General features: G+C 32.4%; 2 protein-coding genes across 2 annotated transcripts; both read right to left on the bottom strand.

The window, feature by feature from the left end:
* Window positions 1–825: 825 nt before the first annotated feature.
* Window positions 826–2,761, bottom strand: TRIADDRAFT_53084 (uncharacterized protein; the record flags this gene model as incomplete). Its single annotated transcript, XM_002109211.1, has 7 exons — window positions 826–861; window positions 1,013–1,070; window positions 1,319–1,366; window positions 1,499–1,515; window positions 1,620–1,786; window positions 1,936–2,052; window positions 2,728–2,761. The coding sequence occupies 7 exons, from the start codon at window positions 2,759–2,761 to the stop codon at window positions 826–828; spliced, it is 477 nt and encodes a 158-aa protein (XP_002109247.1).
* Window positions 2,762–7,752: 4,991 nt separating this feature from the next.
* TRIADDRAFT_5497 (uncharacterized protein) lies at window positions 7,753–8,487 on the bottom strand (the record flags this gene model as incomplete). The annotated part of the gene is made up of 1 exon (XM_002109210.1): window positions 7,753–8,487. A coding segment is annotated over one exon (735 nt), but the record flags the coding sequence as incomplete, so codon positions are not given.
* Window positions 8,488–23,246: the final 14,759 nt, after the last annotated feature.

Genomic DNA, 23,246 nt, shown 5'->3' with positions numbered 1-23,246 from the left:
AACCAAACATTGAGATGGCTCAGAAATAGATATACGAATCTTGCATTTAAATTTACAAACTTTACCAACTGTATGAAGCATCGATGTTCAAAGTTTGCATGTTAACTTCTTTTAGGGGATAATATCAAAAATAGAAGCGCAGGTAAAGGCAGTATCATAGTCACTTTAACAACTTAGACATCAAGGCTAAAAATTAAGAAAAAATACCGCATTTGTACGGATATATTAGCACGTAAGCTACATAATTTGAATAAGGCTATAGTTACTATAAATCATACATTCATCCTGTAAAATTGTACTGCACTACAGGGCTTGCTAACACCCTACTCTTTAATATTTTATCATAGTTTGCATATTACACACAGTATAAAACTCTCTTACTTGTGAAACTCTAAGTATTATACAATTATTTCAAGCTCACAATTCCTAAGTCAATCTTTAATATATGGTTATTTCCTAATTCTTACTCTGTCAGTTTATCATTTCCTTCAGTACTAAGTTATATGAATTTAGTAGTAGAGTATGGTCGCTAATTTATTTTTTATTTTACATTAAATTTAGCCGCAAGCGTATAGAATAAGAATATGGCCACGATTAGGCAGTATCTTTGATGTACAGTATTACCAAGTAACTTAATTAATGCATTGCAAAATAGGAAAAAAGTTGACATCTATGAAACTTTTAACTATGTTTAATGCAAGTACTGTTCATACTGTATATAATTATGCAATACAGATAATTTAAGTTCTATGACAGCGTATTGCATAAGCTTAAAGCGATATAATGTTACAACAAAAATATCGTCTGACAACTAAATAGCTCTTTCTAGGATTCTAATTCATAGTCAGAAATTTCAGGTCCCTAAATAACATGTAAGTAAACTTTTATTAGAAATATTACCTATCGTGCCGGAGTTTGGTTCATTGTTAATTGTTTACTACATATTACAGTTATAATACTGTACGGCTACTTTTCTGTCACTGTAATAAATATTAACAGTCGAGTCACTTACGTCATTTATTTTCCTATCCAACATTTCAAAGAAGTCCGCTTGGGATCGCGATATTGTGCTGTAAGATCGATATAACAATAACATATTTTATTTATATCCAGTTCTATAATATAAGGTACTATCTAAACTTCCAGTGGCGGATAAAATGCTAATGACGACAAAAAAATTGAAAAGCCAAAAGCATGATCCATTTTTGGTGAAGTACTTAATCAGTTTTTAAATAGAACAATATTGTGTTATTAACTGAAAGTTATATAAAAAAATTGTATTCCATACTATTTCATATACTTTAAATCAGTAACTTACTCTGTATTTTTAGTTGGTAAGCCCATAAACGTTTTCGATTTAACAGGTCTATATGTAATTAATTAATTACAAAATTGTCAACAGGCGATTCCAAATATTCAGGATTTAAAAAGAATTGAAGCAACACGAACGCTACAACTGAAGTGAGTTATGCTGTTAAATATTCCTATCATCACTAACTGGATGCACTCTTCTTTCTAAAAAGATGAGAGATTGAAGTTCTATGTTAGATTTTAATACTGTAAACATTGAATAAATGATAATAGTAATAAAAACAGGGAATGCTGAAGGATTTAATTACATTTTCTTGAACATTTTCTATCAGCTCTTTATAAGAAATTGGTCCGCTAAAAGATTCTTTATTGATCGTAACGGTAGTAATTTTATTAGAATTCTCACTAGCGGCGACTAAATTTTTATTGCCATCGCTTATACTGCTGTCTTCATCTGCATGCTCATCAATATTCTCTGCAATAATAATGAGGCCAAACGTAAAATGTTTATATGATACAGAAAGGCTACCAGTTACCAATCAAAGCCATTGCAAAAATTGATTAACATTTCTTTTAACATATTTAACCTAATATAATAGATAAACTAGCTGTATGGAGGTATACCTAGTGTTGAAGACACTTTAATTTCCTGCCCCTTATCTTTCGTTTGGTCAATAAATATCTGATCTCCGTGATTGCTATAACCACATCCCATTTTATGAGGCACGAGAAAGTATTGAACTAAAATAAGAAGACAGAGAATTGACCTATTTACATGTGAAACAAGCAGTTTAACAAAAACAATCATTTAATTAACGTGACAACCGATGCATTACTTTAGAGTAATAGCGAGACATAGCTTTCAATAATATCGTTGTCTTGTAAGAAAATATGCATTGTAAATAATGAAATTGTAATTTAATTTGATAACTAACGACCGTTCAAAGCAGTATGATATTAAGTTACTATTTAAGTAGAATAATGGGAGAATTCGTGTGATAGTACTTTGCATATTATTGATTCAATCTTATAGCTTAAAGCGACTGTAAATACTTTCTGCAACTCCTGTAATAAGGTTTAGTTTGTACGAAAAGGATACTTGCACTAATGAGAGATCAAGAATAGAATTCTTATATAACGCTAATGACACTAATTTATATAGTAAACGTTTAACATTTTAAATAGCATCAGTACCTCTTATTTTCGTAAATTAAATGCCACTTTAGGAACCCACCTATCTAAGATTGATGCAGTTTTAAAATTAAGATTAGGTTTTATCTGCATACGACGTCTGTAATTTCGCTATCATTTTCTCAAAGGCAATTAAAAGTATTTAACGGTATATCTTCATAGTTGTACGATGATCAAAATAAATAAAACTTAACTTTACGTAGTTATAAGGTAGCATATACTAACCATAACCATTAGTCAACAAGCTTTCGGATGACATTTTAGCAATACATGTTCAATTTAAGAATCGATTATTTGTGTTATGGAACTAAATACAGTAAGAATGATAGTCTGTCACAGTAACTCGAAGGGTTTCCGGTGCCTAGGACTTCTACAGTAACAAACAGAAAAATAATACGATGATGCAGTAACCGAATCTTTCTCACTTGTAGTTGAAGGCTGCAATGAAGAGCAAATACTACGTACATTAGTGTATTTCTTAGTTCGTGAATCGGACAGAAGGAATACTGAGAACTCTAGTACGTATAAAATATCCCAATAGCAGTTAGGAGATAAAGAATTTAAAGTTTTAAATCGAATTTGCCGTAGATAAATAGAATAGCCGTTACCAATCTACGTTAATGATCCATCGAGGAGTGCAATAAGCCAGTTTTGCAACAATCCAGTCTACTGTGTTATGAACTTGCGACTAGATGTGGTAAAATGTACTTTATTGATTGATTAAACAATTTCGTATTAATATAACTGTAAAGTACAGTAATCTTGTTCTATAATTAAATCTTAAAGTTTTACGAATGCAGGAACCTCACACTGGTAGGGAATCTCGTAATTCGCTCACAGCAGTCGTATGATGAATCGAACATTGGGACCATATTACAGTGAGGTACGTAAAATAATAATCAAAAGGTTGCTTAGTAACCTATCAAAGATCATGTAAAGTGTACTGTACAGTACAGTACTGTAAAGCACGGTACAACACACTATTGTACTGTACTGTACAGTACAGTACAGCACTGTCCTGTACAGTACAGTACAGCACTGTCCTGTGTACAGTAGTGTAAACACTGTACAGTACGTATTGTACCGTACTATGCTGTAAAGTACTGTACTGTACTTTGGACCACTGGAAGAATGCTATACTGTACTGTACTGTACTGTACAGTATTAAGACAATCGGTAATAGCACATAGTGAACACGACTACTGTACTGTAGGTTGGCTTTGCGCAGGACGGCGCATCGTTACAGTAGTGGCGTATTGTAAAATGGCTGCAAAGAAATGTCGACCTTCACATTTTTTGCAGCTCTCGGCTATGCCCTGGTTCCTCTCTCCTTTCGAGTAGTCCCTGCTTTAGATCGTAAATTTTATTCGAATTAAATTAACACGAATGATTTACAAAACAGATACGGAAGATCCATACTTAGTAAGTATTTTTCGACATTTTCAGCCTCAACTAGTATGAAAAGTCTGTCCAGTCTAGGCATTGTACAGTACTAGGCCTGGGCAAATAACGCCGTTACTGGTAGAAAGAGTAGGTTGACTTATAATGGTAGGGAATATAAAACGAGAATCTCTCACTCTGCAACGGTTACTTGAGGCTGCATTAAAAGTCACCAAATATTACAGGAGTAATGCTAAATGGTATTACTAGCTATTCTAATTAACAAAAATATCGAATTATCATAATACTCAAAAATTTACATAAAATATTGTGTTAGTCGAGAAACTAACGCTCTGGAGGCCGAAGGATGTGGTATACCGCACCGTATCTTTAATTAGACTGATCTTGTATAGCACTACGCTGAAATATAGTATAGATAGACAGAATCTATCCTGCGTTTGATCACTGCGGGAATACCGATCAGATAGCATATTACTTGTATAATTATCAGAGAGTTTAAAACATCCTGATGAGGACGTACGCTTGTATACTGTATAGCCGATTGCTCTTTCATGTGAATGAGTGGACGGGTATTTACGATCTACGATAAAGAATTCATTTTCTACTAATAATATTTATATCAATCACTGAATGGCAATTAACTTAACTTCTGCGGACTTATCGAACCTCACCATCACATATAGCCTGATAATTGTTATATATATGCATCATACGTGTACATTATATATAACTAACGTATAAAATTTAGACAGCCAAATTTTAATATATGGTATAGATATAAGCGTAGAAATGATATTTAACGTTTAATTTAATTTTATTATTTGTGTAAATTAAGTACTGATGAATCTCTACAAACGGATGTACCGTATATGTATCATTGTTCCTCTCACATCTGAAGGCTTTAATTTTATCATCAAAATTAATTTCATGTGAATATAGTACCTACGGAATACCATCAAATCACCCGATACGAAATGTAGATTTGCATAACTAGCTCAGATAGATGGAGAATAAAGTATGCCAACGATTGTTCGTACTTACATATTCAGTATTAAAAGCTATACATATTGATTTATTTAAGCGTTATTCTGTTAGACAAGTATACGCATGTAAATATATTCTTAAACGGATTAGAGCCAAGCTATCCACAACGAATATACCGTACAACAATATTAATTATTTTCTGCTAGCAATGGTCTGGTAAATCTCAAATACAAGGAAAATGTACAATACAATTGCACATGGTTGGCCACTATACTGTGTAGTGAACAACTTAGTATTAATACCGAAATTTCATTATTATCATACGAATAAGCACTTTTAGTAATAAATAAATCGGTACTAAATGTATTCAAGATACGAATGTGAAATCTAACCTGTGTTAGAATACAAAGGTAAAATTATAAATTAGACTAGTTTTCCTTAGAATTCTAATGGTGTGGAAAATATACTTCGATATGAAATTTATAGCAAAGCTTACTACAAACTTGGCTGTAAATTTAGTGCCTAAATTCTACTCATTTCGTGTAGATTTTTAATATCGCTTTAGTGTTAAATTAACAATTAACTCCATAACTGCAACTAAGAAATTCAGTAATGCTGAGAGTTGCGGACAGAGCTGTATTTTAAAAGTCAATCGTATTCATAATTATTAGCCTGCAGTAAATCAAAAATTAAACTTTTCTCTCACGTCTCATTGTTAGCATTTTAAGTATATTGTAAAAGGCTAATTAAACTTATTCGAAAAAAAATAATAGCAGAGCAGCCCGTGTACGAATTCAATGAGTAATTATGATGACTCTGATGTACCGATATAGAAAACTGTAATCAAGACTGATTAATTATTAAGAAATCAAAATTGCATTGTACTATTTTCTTTTAACTTAAAAGAAATATCTTAGAATATTAAAATTTCGGCAGCTAGATCATAGAAACGTTTACTTTATGTTTCATCACGCAATTTCTTCTTTCAAGCGCGATATCTTGATGGTACTGCTTTTAAAATCGGTTTGCGTGTTGAATGTTAGAAGACTTCTGGTACGATACCGTAAACACGCTGTTCTTGAATTTTTTCTAGCGTAAATAAACCATGCAAAGAATCCACCAAAAGCGATAATGCACACTATCGTCACAGCTATAACAGCACCCAGATCAGAATGTGAAGAATCATTCAAATCCAAAGGAGTCTCTAAAAATAGAATATTAAGTTAATTTTACCTCTATTTCACATGCCTTATGCAAATATAAAGGAAACCAATAATTGAAGCACCTGGAACTTCGCAAATGTAAGAATAAGAATAACTGCATAGCTGAGTAATCCAACGATATTCATTAATTTGATTTACAGGACTTAAAGCAACGCAATTTCTGCCTTTAGATGCGGGTTGTCCAACTTCCCAGAAACTGTAGTTATAACTAACTCCATTAGGCCATTTGAAATTATGTTGATAACGTCTGAGACCTATAATTTATCAAAATTATAAATTACATGATCTTACTGAACTTGAAAGGTGCTGCAACATTATTTCTGTCGATACAGCACTGCTAGATAGAGCAATGATTCGTATACTTGCCAATCCACGCATATGTCCTTATAGGAAGACTTTCTATAGCTTGCATTTCATCGTCATTATGAATGGTAGCTAAGTCTCCATTAAAATTTCGACAGAGCTTTCTCGCTTCTTCCCATGTTACTTTCTGGCTTTCTTGGTAACCGTAGCATCTGCCATTATACCATCTCCATAGATTTCTACAAACTTCTTGGGAAATCACTCCCCGTGCAAATAGACTATCATCTACCGTGACTGTCATCTGATACGCATATTGTGTGTGCTCATTAAGGCCATTAATAATTATATATCCAGATCTAGCACTTGCATTAGATTTACGGGTTTTCCAATTGCTTACTAAGTTGAGTGAACGATACTTGATCTTTATTTTCATAATATCATACTTTACGGATTTACTCAATGACCATGTAACATTAGCGACATTTTTGTAACGAAAAACAGTAATATTTAAGTTACCTAAATTCAATATATAGACAATAATCCTATGAACGGATGCATGGTAAACAACAAAGTAACTACTTACACAAACAATGACGAACTATTAGATTAAGAAATTGGATTCATGTGTCCGCGCTACTCATAATAACCAACCTGGCAAGTACACAGAATGATAAGATATATCAGTTGCCTTTGAACCTGTCGTAGAAAAGTTAATGTCGTTTTGTGTAGTAGAGGCCATGGAAGATTCATCGTCGCTTGAACCAGTTGTTGAAAGCATAGTCTGTTGATCATCTTGAATACGAACACGATCCAAATTAAATTAGCAAGTACAAGAAAAATAACACAATATATAATTATTAAAATAAGTTTCAATCTAGAAATGTACCAACAACCATAATTGTTTGCATAAAGAGAATTAAATACAGATTAGTATAACTGAGATTGCAGGAGCTTACTATAGTGCGATGTAGATGCGGTAGTTAAATCAGAAAAATTGGAAGTAGTAGGAGATGAAATTGTTGTAGATGATTTTTGGCATTCACTAATACTACCAAGGCTTTCATTTTGACAACCTTTAGTTAGCCAAAGTTGGCGATGTCGATCAATTCCATCAGAGCATCTACAATCGTTGTATATAGTATTGTAATAGTTTAGCAATAACGCTTAACACAATACAGTGCACTAATTGAGATTCCATGGCTTAGAGAATTGCATTTAACAGTAAAGTGAACAGCAAAAGACTCACAACAATGCAGCTTTTAATTTCTTTTACGTATTACGTCACTGTAAATCATATCTTTACAGAATAATATCAAGTTACTTTCAACAAAGTTTTTAATACTTGCCTCTGTAGAGCAACGCACCATCTACAATTAAATTTAATAGCTGGATCGAAACAGCTTTGACAGTTTGACGCAGTTAGACATGTCGGCAATGGCGAAAGCAAGATCTGAGAATCACTTTTTAGAAAACGAAGGTCAATTAAAATCCGATGATATTCATATATATTCACAATACCAAGCCCATGGTGCCAAATGTACAATGCGTCTGATATGCCAACTTTTACTGCGTGGCTAGAATTACTGATATTTACTGGTGGCAATGGAATAGTTTTGTATACAAACATAATTTTGCCATCGATATTGATAATACACTGAAATTTGAATCGACCTGATTCAGGTGAATCAAAAAGTGTTACATTATCCCATGTGATAGCTATTGATTTTCCATTATCAAATACTTTCACCGATGAACCTTTTTCAGAGTCCACGTTAAAATTTGCCATCAGCGGTGCTATATATTGCAGCGATGTAATACTTCTATGAAAAATTGATCCAACATATAAGAAACCACCGGTAGCGACCCAAAAACTATCGATGTAGTGGCCATAGTAAGGAAAATGAAAGCTAGTATGAATTAATTGTGCACTGCTATGTTGATCCTTTAGAACTTCATATACTTGTGACTTGTTTTGTGAATCAACTTCCATCCAGTGAGCACTACTGTTAGAAATTTTTGCTGTAGAATAGTAATTATGATAATCTATAATGGTATTATTCCGGGGCAACGAGTCACCGCGTAGGCTTCGTTTTGAATTAGAACTGAATAAGTTTAGCTTTAGAAACCTGATATTTTCATCATCTGAGTTACTATTCTTCGAGTCCTCATACCAGTCAGAACGTTTACCTTCTATAAACTGCGAGGCAATATTTAGGATAGCAGTGACAATCGCTACCCTGGTGATTAATGAGATAATCCTGCACATGTTACTACTCAACGTAACAGAATCTGGTAATGAAGTTGGACTTATACCTGCACTAAATTCCGAGTATTCCGTATTCGTACTGATTCGCAGTCTTTAGAGGGCGGAAAGTTCATTTACCAGGTCAAAGAATGAAAATTTGCATGCGTATTTGAATTTGAATTTCACAACTACGCGAAACAATAATTACGATTTAAAATATGTATATAAATGGATTTAAAAGGATAGTCGACGATTAGTATGGTTTAATTGTATTTACTGTTTAAATCTTTAGCATAAATTACGTCGACATTGCTCAATACGAATCTTACACAATTTTGTACTGCCAACTAATAATTATGAACAGCTTAAAAGATCAAGTAGGCGACAGCAGCTTGATCTTCGAGATTTGATTTACAAAGATCTGACAAATAATTAATTAATGATAGAAAATTAAATGATTGTATAAATACAGAACAGTAAAAAGCCACAGGCTTGAAGAGGTACATATCTCTTAAAGAAACACTCACTGATGATTTTTCCAGACTTTCAATAATTAATATTCCGTGAACATTGAAACTCATAGAGAGTTTACGGTAACCATCTAAAGTGTCTTTCTTGATATCGGCGTAGTAGTATTATTATAATATTATTATTATAATAATTTTCCCTTATTATTATTATTAATAGTAGACCCCTCAATCGTTAAACTTGACGTACATACAGTACAGTATTTAAAATTATTAAAATTTTCAATCTTGCTTTCATGTACTGTACTGTACTGTACAGTACAGTAAATACGCAGTACAGTATGCGATAGGAAAATCGCATACTGTACTGCGTATTTATCTCTCTCTTAATATTTAGCAATCATGATTCATTACTAACTGATTACTGTACCGTACCCCTGTCGATGGTTTGGTTATTCTGTACAGTACACATGTACAAGTACTGTACTGTACTGGGTATTGTCAGGACTTCTAAAACTAATACTGTACTGTACGTTGTCGTCTTATTAGAAGTCCCTGGTATTGTCCTGTACCGTACAGTACAGTATATTTCCTCATTCACAGTACTGTACAGTACCGTATGTTGTACTGTATAATCCAACCCACCCTTCTTTAAAACGAGGAGCGCGGGGGGGTTTTTTATAATACTGTTAGATGACTCTGATTATGGGTTCATTTCAATAAGTCAGTATAAGATTCTTACAGTACTTTTTACCTTAAGATTTCTTCATGTAAAACGAATAGCTCTAAGGCAGAAATTTCTGCAGAGTACTGATTTTTGAAATAGTATTCGTTATATCGCTAAGGGTGGCCACTGAGCCTTTAAATTTTGATTTCATGTAATACTCTGATGAAAATTGAATAAACATAGAATTTTTATAGAGTTTTCTACACAGCCATTTTCATTGTTACGTTTTCTTATAACGGTTGTTATCGACAGAGCAAGCTTTGTTTGCATACTCAAGCGATCCTTAGACACATTATAATGATTGGTATAGAATTGACCACAGTACTAAGGACATTGTACCGCACTGTACTGTAGATATCTTACAGTACCTGCTAATCTTAACTTGGTACAGTATGTCCATCACCGTACATTAGTTATCATAATGCGCTTTGGATTATTAACTAATCTTAATATAGCATAGTACATTACTATTGCCGGGATATATATAATATCGAATGATAATACTATCTGTTAATTTTTTTATTAACAAATTGAGCATAAACGTATATTTGACAGTTTCGCTTACCAACCTTAACATAGCATTAATACTGTATATAGTAACCATCCTTATTCGGTAAACATACTAATACGAAAGTTACTTAAGGAAATTTGAATTGGTATAGAAATGAATGATCTCTAGGGTTTATGTAAATATTATTGAGAAGGTACTGTATAAGTGATTGATACACATTAGTAGGTACTATTAGTTCTATTGCTCTCATGCATTTCGAAGTGTTACCCTACTGTAGTTCCCCTGTACCGGGTTATTTTTGATTGCTATATATCATATAACAAAAAGTGTTTCTAAGAGGATAATGTCAGTTAGTCAGCGATCTGATAGGCGAAAGCGAAGTGCGCAACGTGGAAATGCACGATCAGTACGTACATTAAATCTATCTGTTTTAAATATAGTAGTGCCCGGCTATTACCGGGATATATATAATGTCGAATGGTAATACTATCTGTTAATTATTAATAAATGGGTACATTATCGTAAACCGTCAGCAAAGTGATGGGAGTTTGGACTAGTATATAATTAATTTATTTAGTAGTCCATTACTGTGTGTACAGTACAGTACTGTACTTGAAAGAAAAATAATCTTTTATTAAGATTAATTAATTAATTAAATTAAATTAAAACTCTTTGCACGTAGTCGTACAGTACTGTGCACTGTGCAGTACACTGCCGTAGCAATAGTCGTGTACTGTACTGTACATACTATATACAGTAATATGCAAAACCATTGACTGCGAATTAAAATCGGTATTGACTAATAGAACAGACACGGGAATAGAGTTATTACAGTAAACTTGTGGCAAAATATCTCTTTAAAATTTTTTGCTGCCAAAATACACTTTTTCCGTATCACTAGTTAGCCTCCTACATACAAATTGGACTCACAAAACCCAAAAGTCAAACTAGTCACATAGACATAGATTTTTCATTACTGTTATGGTTGTGAAAACAGCATTCGAGGTATGTCCGAAGGACATCAAGGAATTAATAACATGCATCCTGTAAGTTCACACAGTCATAGGTAACATCCTATTACAGTAAATTCTCTACGGGTTTCAAATATAAATTTAGATCTAGGGAATAAGACAATTAATTATAGGGCTTAAGTTTTGTGTAACTCCGCACAGACGAAGGTAAAAAAGTTGCGAATTATGAAAGGTTCGCTGGAGTTCTGCACTAACTGTAGAGATCAGAGAGTTAGAGACAAAATTTTATGGAGTTGCATCGTAAACTTAGTAAACAGTTAGGGACCGCTGAAATAAAACAGTACATTCAGTTTTTGATTTATATGAGTTATTAGAGAAAGGAAGCGAAGTTGATCAATGGCCAAATCGTTGCTAAACGTTACGATTACATGACCTTATTAATATTTAGGCCAGACTTTGTCGAATTTGGGTTAGGCCCTACATTAAAAATATCTCGGATCATTTTACAAATGAAGTTTGAACTTATTATTCAATTCGATTTCTTTTTTTGGACGCGTATATATAAAAGATATAAAGGCAATAAATTCATATGGGTTAATTAATGATTTGGGCATTAGCGAATTTTAGGGCTTGCCTGAAGCTCATACGTACGGCAATTTATACGATACCTATGTCTGTTAATGTAATGGCCTAGCTTGATCCATCCCTTATATTGCTAATCTTATCATCATCGTTCAATATCGTAGTTACTTAGTGAGATTACCAGCCATAAAGGTTGCCATCTAGAAACTGATCACTGACACTATCAACTAAAGGAAAAAAAGGAATCACAAAAATACAAAATTTTGCAAAAATTGTAGCATGGCCCTTAGTGCCTTTCTTGTGCTTGCTTGAGCACGATTTAGTGTGCCTGTGCCGGCAAAACAATATTAAAATTTGGGAATGCCTTCAAAGTTCAAACCAAATAGTATGCAATGTAATATTAACATATAGTTTATAAATTACTAAGCAACAAAGGAAATGAAAAACAATTTTTAATTTTTCGATGATCATAATACAGTATATACAGTAGCTCATCAAGAGATTTTTTGATTAAATCAATTGGTGAGTGTTACAGTTAATCCCTACTGTAAACTGTACAGTGTACAGTACAGTATTGCGGAGCATATATGAGTACTGTACTGTACAATGTACAGTCTCTCACGTAAAATGTTGTCTTCAATGACTGTAATAAACTACTTCACGTATAAAACTTGTAGGATGGCACTCAAATACATTATTTTAGGTATAAATTTTCATTACTTGTCCAGAATTCATCAAAATTGAAATTTCTACTTATTAGGCTCTCACTATGTTTAGGTAGAAATGATACAGCTATCGTGATTTTGCGGACTTCAAATAAGTGTATTATTGTACCAGCAAGGACTTTAACCTAATCTGGTACGTTTACATCTACCGAAAATTTACAGATACAACCGCTTCTTACAAATCTTTTTATTGCATACTTAAAAAATTATAACTATTCTAATAGCAAATACCGGTTCGCATATACTAGTGCATACTGTCCACTAGCCAAAATACAATAGGTATGACGGATAGGTTCACACAATGGGTTACAAATAAGTTCTACAACACTTAGAAAATCAGCGTAATACCTATGAATACGTTATACTGTAGTGGGTATTCGTCTAACTTAGCTAAGTACGGTGCCCGAACTTATTATGAGTTGGAGAGAGCCTCTACCACGGAATTAAAATACAAAAAGAATAGTTTCTGCGTTTCTTAAGAATATATTGTACTAATATTAGGACGAAATCGACTGTGAAATATTGTTTCATACGCAGCATAAGTAACAATCGTGCTAATTTTCTTGTGTAGTAAACTTGTACTGCACTATGTTTAGGGAGTAAGATCGTCGTTAAATATCAAATGGTTTCCCTGAAGTGGAGTTTGAAAGATTCTTTTTGAATAAAATAGCAATTATTTTCAAATGATTAAAGTTTAGTGACGCAGATAGCGCAGGATGTTGCAACGTCTAGAGTTTTTTATTTGCATTAAAAAATCAATAATATATTCGTAAAAAATCATAACAATAGAGCGATTTCTATTTCGAATAGATTTCTATTCAAAATTAATCATAGTACATTGTTCATTTTTTCTTTTGTCGTCACAAGTAGAAATATCGCGTCACACAATCATGTTAAATACAAGGCATGAGGCACTGTAGATTGTGATTCGTAATATGAAGATATAGTACGAAATCCTACTTCACTATTATTACTGCTGCTTGTAACGATGTTAATTAATCTATTTATATTGTATCCATAACCATGTAACCTTACTTTTGCATCCTTAAATTCTATTGAGTAGACTATAATATGATATACAACTGTAGTATATGAAATAATATTAACAGACCCATAAACAGCTGCAGCTTAATTTACTGCAACGGTGAATATATGAATAAATTCGTAACGGCCATTGAAATATACTATTGTTTGCAGTTGTATTAAAGCCTCATTGAGTCGTTAGAAATACCCGTACAAATAAAGTTAACATAACAAAATTGCTTGTGCGAGTGAAGTTACAAATGTTGGAACGAAGAAATTTCAGAAAAAACAGCTTGACATTGTTTCCCCGGAGTTTTCCAGTAAGACCCACTCCGCCAAATGATAAAATCAACGTAAGTATTCTTATGAAAGCTGGTACAAATATACTTGTAGCATCTGTGTATTACACTGTCAGTAAATTCACAGATCATGACAATGTATGATCTGTGAATTTTTCAAAATTATACCAATTCGGTTGTCTTTTGGATTAAAACACAGGAAGAATACGAAAATAGCGAGATCCCTAATGCGAGATCGACAACAAACCTTAATCTTGACCTCTTTTGGGTAAGCTAATACAGAATTTAGGCATTTAAATTAATGAATATCTGATAAGCCAGTACGAAAATACGGTATAATTGTCAAGGAAATAGTTTTAAAATTTTCACGTCAAATTTTAAATCTAATAATACGTGTAATTATTATGACCACTGTAAGTTTAGTTTATCGGATTCATAAATAAAACTAACAGCACTATGCTTGCCTCTCAATTCGTATTTTTATTATTATTGATTTTATGGCAATAATCTGTTTTATGTTATACTGTGATAATAGACTTCATTAACTGCAGATATTAGTTTAGACCAAGTACAGTAGCTGTATTGTGTTTGCTCAAAAAAGTCACTGTAAAATATTAAACAGTACAATCCAATCATTAAACTATTCCAATTTAGGCAGCAAAATTTGGGGATGTTTCAGTTATACAAGAATACTTCGTATACAATAAAGATAAGAATGCATGTAACCGATTGGATGAACACAAGCTATCTCCGCTGCACTACGCTGCTAAATATAATAGGGTGGAAATAATAAGGAGTCTAGTCGACCATGGAGCCGGTACTGATTTATCATATAATTCAAGTCTCTTTAGTTGTGTATTTTGAATGTGATAGATTATATAAATAATTCGTAAAAAAATTACAGTTTTGCTGCTTGATTAAAATTTTCAAATCTTAGATGTCAACATCCCAGGCTATGATTCAATCCCACCTATATCAATCGCCGCTAAACATAACTCTCTCGCCGCGTTTGAAGTTTTAATTAGCTGCGGGGCAAAAGTGGATTTACAAGATGTTGACGGAAACACAACACTTCATGAAGCGAGTAAATTTGGGCACGTTCGTATGTGCGAGGTACTACTTATTACTTTCAGGTCGAAATCATCCATAATAATATAGTACAATGTATTGAGATCACAATGGCTTCTGTTATCACTAGCTAATACTAAGAATAGACCCTGCTTTGGTGAATTATACAGACAATGACCTCATGACGCCTCTCCATGTGTCATGCATGAGAGATCGAAATAATGTATGCAAGTTGCTGGTGCGTATGTTTTTCATCCAGTAAAATTTCACATTTGTACTAATTAGTATAAAAAAGTATCGTCAAAAGTTGAAAAAGGTTTCATTTATTTATGTATAAAGAAAAAACTAACATGGTCATGTAGGTAGACCAAACGGCTATATAGATAGTATACTTACTAGTATTACTAAGCAGCCCTAATTAATTACTCTTAGATAAAACATGGTGCAAGTCTGATCAAGAAATCCATTGATGGAGGCGCACCTATACATTTCGCCGCATCCAGAGGTGCAACTGAAGTAATTGGCTTATTACTTGATAGCGCTAATAATAAACGTAGAAAGTACATTGACCAGATCAACGATAGAGATAATGAACGACGAACACCCTTACATCGAGCGGCACAAGGTGGATATAAACAGGTTTGTAGCATCCGTGATTTAAATAGTCGATGCGTATTTCTTTATCGCTCAGGTATGAGCATATAAGCAATTACTAATTAGTATACATTGTAATTTAAACCAAATTAGGCGGTAGAAATGTGTGTTCGCAATGGAGCAGATATCACAGCAATTCAGGTTGTCTGAATCATATTTTTAAATTTACCTTTTTTAATATTAGCTAGCAGCCTAGCACTATCTATCGATAATGCATGTATCTTAGTTTATCATTTTTCATCGTAAATATGACGTTTTAATATACTAAAAATTTATCATGATTGCCCGAAATTGGTACAGAGAGATGGACTAACAGCATTGCATATAGCAGCTTCAAACGGCTATCCTGATGTCGTGGAAGCCCTGATACAACATCACGCCCCTGTGGATGCTCGTGACTTTCAATACCGGACACCGTTACATTTAGCGGCATCGTTTGGACACACCGCAGTAATGATCATATTGATGCAATCTGTAAGCATAGAAAAATCAGTATGTTTCCAGAATATCGTTGATGTAACATGCATATATATAAATAATTTATAGATAGATAGATATTTTATTTATACTAACTATCATGATTTATCGATCTCTCTACGTAGGGAGCGGATATAAATAGTACGGACAGTAGAAGAAGAACTCCTTTACTGTTTGCCGTTGAGAAAGGCCACTTAGAAGCTGCTAAGTTCTTATTACAATATCACGCCAAAGTTGACATATATGATGACCAGAACAAATCATGCTTGCACATGGCAGCAGAATGTTGTCATCATGAAGTTCTAACATTTTTACTTAACGTAATATTAATATTATATATGCAATCCTTTCTATTTCGAGATAGATACAGTAAATCTATGAATATATCTACTTACAGGAAGGGGGAAAAATTTTTATAAATGAAGTCGATACATACGACAGAACTCCACTTCATTATGCTGCAGAAGAAGGGTTTTATAACGTTACGTATACATAGTCTAATTATTGCACATATGCATGTACGAATGTATAAGAAAAATTTCTACATTCTATTTAGATCGATTGTACCACTCAGTAAACTACTTATATCGATTATGGTTTGATTAACACAGATAGCAGAAATTTTGATAGAGAATGGTGCTCAACTAGAATTAAATGATGGTGACGACAACACTCCATTACATTTGGCGTGCAGGTGCTGTACATTCTCTGATTTTATCCATAAACGTTTATACGCATATATTAGAAATACCAATTTTAAATTTTTCTCTAAATAGAGGTGCAGTAAATACGCAAACAGTAGAATTACTCTGCAAAGTATCACCTTCATTGCTAAATAGCTTAGGTGAGCGTTCTAGAACACCTCTCCATATAGCGGTTTCTTACGGCCACTCTACTGTCGTTAAAACACTACTTGAAAATGGCGCTGAAACTGAAAAAAGGTATGAAAATACGTGCTTTTTACCAATTTTCTGTATTCGTAAGTCTTCCAATATTTCCTTAAAGGGATGGTAGCTACCTAACGCCGTTAGAAATAGCAGCCAGTAAGGGACACCAAGAAATTCTGGAATGCCTATTGAATAGTAGAGCGTCCGTGAACTCGATAAATTTTCATGGAGTAAATCCTATCATTATAGTTTAGTTAGTTGCAATTACACTGGGTTGTTTAATATGTCTTATCGCTCTTCGGGTAGGAAACTGCATTGCACATTGCAGCGGCAACAGGACATGCAAATTCTATCAAGTTATTATTGGATCACGGCGCTGAAGTCAGTTTTGTAAATAATGAAGATAGGACTTGCTTAGATATAGCCATTGAAAATATGAGAAAAGATGCTGCAATGGTTATAGTGACTCACAAACAGTAAGAACTTCATATTCTAAATAATATTAATATAATTTTGAAGCACAATATGCTGATATGATGAAAGCATTCAGGTTAGATGACATTATCCATAACCTTTGTACGAAACTTTTTTAGAGGAAAACGTGATCTAATCATGAGGAGAGTTGATGAGCAAGGAAGAACTGTGATGCAAAACTTGATTAGAAAACTTCCAGAAGTTGCGGAGGTAGGGTATTAATATACGGGATGAGTATGGTAAAATAGCGCCTATTTATGAACTATTTTAACAGCAATTGTCCCCAATTAATTAAAAGAGATTTTATTTATCTACTTGTCCACTGTTCTATGTTATAAAATTAGACTGTTATGAGTTCCTGTATACAGCATGACATAGTTGAAGATCCAAAATCCACAAACAAACATGTAAATAAATGCCTTATTCCTTGTAAAAGCGCAACTCCATTTATTAATAGTAGTATAATAATATTATATCTACTTTTATTCTAAAACATTCAATCTAGGTCAGTTATGATTTTACCTTGCTAGATCCTGGACCAAGTTTCGAACTCGAACACAGAAAGGACGGCATCTACCTGAATAATAATGCTTTACAGGTCTACGATTAATTTTTAAGTGCTCTCATGATCTAGATTCTCATTACAGACATATGAACGACAAAATTTGTTTTATATACAAAAAGACAATGATACACTATAAAAGAACCAACTTGCTAAAACATGAATTAACGAAAAAGTTACTAGATGTAAAATGGTAGGAATTATGAGCTTTTCAATAACAGAAGAATTATTTTTTAACAATTAATCGTTCACAATCCCGTACATAGGAATCGAATTGGTTCATACGTATTTTATTTGAATCTTGTTTTATACCTGCTCTTTGTATTTGGCCTAACTTCATACATTTTGAACATTCAACCACCTCCTGAACTTCGGTACCAAAACGGTAAATTTATTGGATTAATTAATCCCCTTGATGTAAATCGATCGTCTCAAAATGTTACCGATTACGAGCTGGATAAACAGGTTGGTTGAGCAGCAACTGTTAGATACTGTCACTATGTTTCGTAGTTTGGATAAATTACGGGATCTTTAGCGATTACATAATTTAAAAATTCGTGGAATCTATTAATGCATCGAGTTATGTTTTCTTTAAAAAATAAATTAGAGAAGTAATGGCTATCGAATTCTGGTCATAATCCTAGCATCTGTTAATTTAACTAAGGAAGTTTACCAGATGATGCGCCAGGTGAGAAACTGTCATGAATGTATTTGTACCCGATGCTGTAGAAATTCTAATCAACAATTCATTCACTTTTCGCGATAAAGCGACTTCGCTATTTCGCTTCTTTAGGTAGCTATTTTGAACTTTTACTTTACGGTAGCGCAATATTCTTTATGTCCTCTATGAATCATGCAAACGATTACGTTCAATGGACTGTTGGAAGCATAACCATCTTTTTAGCGTATTTCGCCCTTGTAATGCAATTTCAAAGGTGCTTTAAAAAATCTATATTATGACAACAATTTCATAGGGAAGCCATTAATGTGAAATTATTTTATTATGCAGAATGGAAATATTTGGAATTTACGTACTAATGTTAAAATCCATGCTTATAACTATCTTGAAGGTAAGAATTTACTGATGAGCGTTAACTTGAAATTATAATGGATCTCTAAACGTAACAGAAAACAAATCTTTATGCATATAGGTTGTTCTAGTGGTATTCTCTCTAATTCAAGGATTTGCTCTTAGTTTTTATATGCTTGCACCGAATGAGGTATTAACAATACCGGTAATGTTATCTCATGTTAATATTGAAATTTAAAGAATACGATAATTTGCAGAGTGTCCTTTTCAATGTTCCAATTGCATGGATCAAAGTCCTTGATATGATGATCGGGGAAATTGACTATCGTAGTGTGTTTATTGATGGAATTGAGAGCGGTAGAATAAAATATCCTCATGGTATCATGGTTCTGATTATGCTTGTCGTTTTCATGTTTTTAATGCCAATACTGGTAATGAATTTGATGGTAAGTTTCGTTTTCCACGGACAAGTTTCAATTAAAAAAGCTGTATAACTATATGTTACTACGTGCATAATTTTTTTAAGATTGGCCTAGCTATTGGGGACATAGATAGAGTGCAAAAAGAAGCTAGCCTGAAAAGGCTTACAATTCAGGTTGAATTTCTCGATGACTTAGAACGATCATTTCCGTACAGATTTCGAAAATACTGTCATGTAGAAAATGCAATACATCATCAAAATCGTTTCTGGGCTGTGGTAGGTGTAAGAAGCATTTTCTCTGTATCCAGATTTTGTTGCTTCTGTGAATAGATTCCATTCTAAAAAGTAACGCCAATGTTATTTATTAGCTAGAAACAATGTTACATGAAGGCGTAACAACGGAGAAACATAAAGCAGAATCGTTCGAAAAACAATCTGAACAACTGCGCGATATTCAGGAAGAACTGTCTAATCACAAGCAACAGTAAGAACTAAATTTTACAGCAAAGAAAAAAAATCTAAGAAAGCTAATATTCATTAATTTGGATCTAGATTAAAGAGAATTGGACAACTTCTAGACTCGCTATTAAAATCTAGCAGTAAAGGTTCTAACCAAAGCTATTTAAAGAGTCCTTCTTATAACAAGCAAATACTAGCAGGAAACCATTGATACGGAGTTTCTAATTGAAAGCTGCCCGCTTAAATTTCCTGTACATGCCAATTAATTATATTAGGTTTATGCGATAGTAAATAAATGTGAACTGTCATAAGGATGTTAAAGGCTATTGTGTACTATGTGAAACTGTAGATCATTCTAGTCAGTTTTAATTGTATGCATTATTGAACTGCGAAATGTTAAATTTTTGTATATTAGTTTTGTTAAGATAAGAATTTTCAAAACAATTCAGAGAATTACAGAGCTTACGAAAGCTCAAAGAATTAATGAAAAAAAACTATACTTCGTTTCATGTGCTTAATTGTGACTACAAATTTTACTTTATCGATCATTTCAAGTAACTATGAACAATAAAATTATACCAATAAAAATGTTTGCAACACCAAACTGGATAATTTACCGCAATAAGTTAATTTTACGCTGTATTATATATTACATCCTAGCTTGGGATCGCAAAATAGATACTTTATTCACTCTATTAGATTAATTTTACGTGTAATTTTACGTGAACGCTGCAAATTCACCCTCGTGATATCAAATCTATATTGAAATATAAAGTTTCCATCCTATACCACTATCACATTGTATGGCGATAAATTGTCCTAAATTATTACAGTCTAGGGACATATATACATTCTTAACATATTTGTTGTGTCGACAAGTTACAGCTGCCAATAGTTTAATAAATAATGAATGGTACACATTATTTGCATACTAACTCATATATATATATAAGATGGAAATAAAAATTATAACACGTTTATTAAAACCACTGCATTAACCATGATTTGTTGTGGCACCGGCCATACTAATATAGAAGTTTAAGATATGACACCGCTGCTGACTAGTAAAGTGAGGGAGTAAGAGATCAGGTGAACACTGTACCTACTGAATTTGAATAGAAATGGGTCAATAATTGTAATCGTAATAAGAAAGTAATCAAATTCATTATTTGCTTACACGGCATTTTTCGTAAACAAATAGATATTGTACGTTTTGATACCGTTAATGAGGAGACAAAATAAATTCTCATGTATAATTTTAAACATTAAAAAGTATTTTAAATAACAGATTAATAAATTTGCGTATATTATTATGTGTCTTGAATGACCTTTGGCAATCATCCTTATGTAAAAAATATTTACTGCTAACTCAAAATATGTAAGGCCTTGGCATCCATTACGAAAATATAAAGTATCAGGGCACACTGTAATCCGGCCTTAATTGTCTGACACAAAAGATAATTTGACCGATTCTGAACTTATTCAGGACCAAGAAGTTTCTGATTCGTCGAAACACCATTTACTAAATTTAAACTAGCGTAATAATGAGTAGAATAGTAAAATAAGAATTTCGGATATAAAATCGAAAAAGATAATTTTGGTAATCCTGTAATAATATAATAACTATTTGTTAAAACAATACCTGATTAGGATTAATTTAACTTTCAATGTTTCAATGTTTCAATTAGCAATTGCTAATACGTAAGCTACATGCACTTTAGATCAGGTAGAATTATAAATCAAATCTAGTTTAACAATAGACCTTCAATCATTCAAGAAAAAAGGATAAATGTAATACTCTCAATAACTAATTCAATATTTTTTTAAATTTTTCTGTAATTTATCAGTTTTAATGCAGTAAATTTTAAAAGCCTGTAAAAGCTTTCGAAACGATGAAGCAAGTCCTATTTATAGCTTAACTGATTTTAAAGCCCGAAACCAATTCAAGCTTTCATCTCTGTAAATTTAATTTAGTTTTCTTGCGAGATTTGCAGTGCATTATTGCAATTAAAATCAAGCAATAGAATGCTCAATTGGAGAGTATTTCAATTTTTATTAATGGTATCAAGGAAGGTAATAAAATATACTTGAAACTTGGCAATAGTTGTAAGAATTCTTAGCTTTCCACTGTTATCAAATATATGTACATGTCCATCATAAAGTTTATATTTCATTAATTATTGTTAAATAAAGATAAAACCATAATTTAACAGCTATTTTTACAAGAAATCGCAAGAGCAAATATAGAAATTGTAAATGTAATTAATCTAGTAACAGTAAAATTAAGTATATTCATGCTTAATGAGAAAAGTGATAAAAAATAACATAACTTGACATCGTGGTAAGATTTATGTAGCTTTTATTTTAGAGTTCTATAAGGAATACTTAATTCAGTAGCACATAGAAATAGTAACGTTATATAACTTGCGCTCAAGATTTTCTATTAGATGGAGATAACCAGATTAGTAGAGTAAAAGTAAGATTTTAAATACGTAATTCATATTTGCTAGTTTATACTTTAGCTAGATTATTTGCTGATTCTATTTTAATATACGGATAAGCAGATGCAATAGAGTGATCAATAATAACTATCGACTTAGAGCACTAATCGTTTGCTATAAAAATTTCTATTAAGAACAGTCTAATTAATTATAAAATAAGGTTAGAATGCTATCATGGTTATTGTAGCTGCAAAGGTTACGAAAAATATATGTAAGCACGCAACGCACTTCAATAATTAAACTGTCTTGGTATAAATTATTTTAAAATTCTTTATTTTAATTTCTTCAACAGTTTTATTACAATTTTGTTTAGTTTGGGCCTAGTTTCTTATTAATGATAATCATTTTTAAATTTTGATCTTACTATATAGACCGAAATTAAAGAGCGTGTGGTATAATACTGTTCATCGGGGGGCATCTTAAATATATACGAGAAATATTTAGAAGTATACCTTTAAATTTACCTTAAATTCTTCTTAGACAGAGCATCACAACCTTGAGAAATTAGCTCGTAATGTTTATATATGACAGTATGTAAATTTTTCTTTAAATTTTAACAATATACTGTAAACTTCTCAACGTTTATTTTACGTGTTAAATCGAAATTAGAGACTCTAATCTTCGTTTTATGATGAAGAATCACGACTGATAGAAGTGTTCGTCAGATTAGATGTAGTAATTAATAGTAGTTGGTGTTATAGAGTTAGTTAAAGAACTCAATTTTATTATTTTTTTAGGTAGTTTTACAGC

Source organism: Trichoplax adhaerens, genomic scaffold (genome assembly GCF_000150275.1).
Source record: "Trichoplax adhaerens TRIADscaffold_2 genomic scaffold, whole genome shotgun sequence".
Classification (NCBI taxonomy): domain Eukaryota; kingdom Metazoa; phylum Placozoa; class Uniplacotomia; order Trichoplacea; family Trichoplacidae; genus Trichoplax; species Trichoplax adhaerens.
This window is presented reverse-complemented; position numbering and strand designations above follow the sequence as displayed.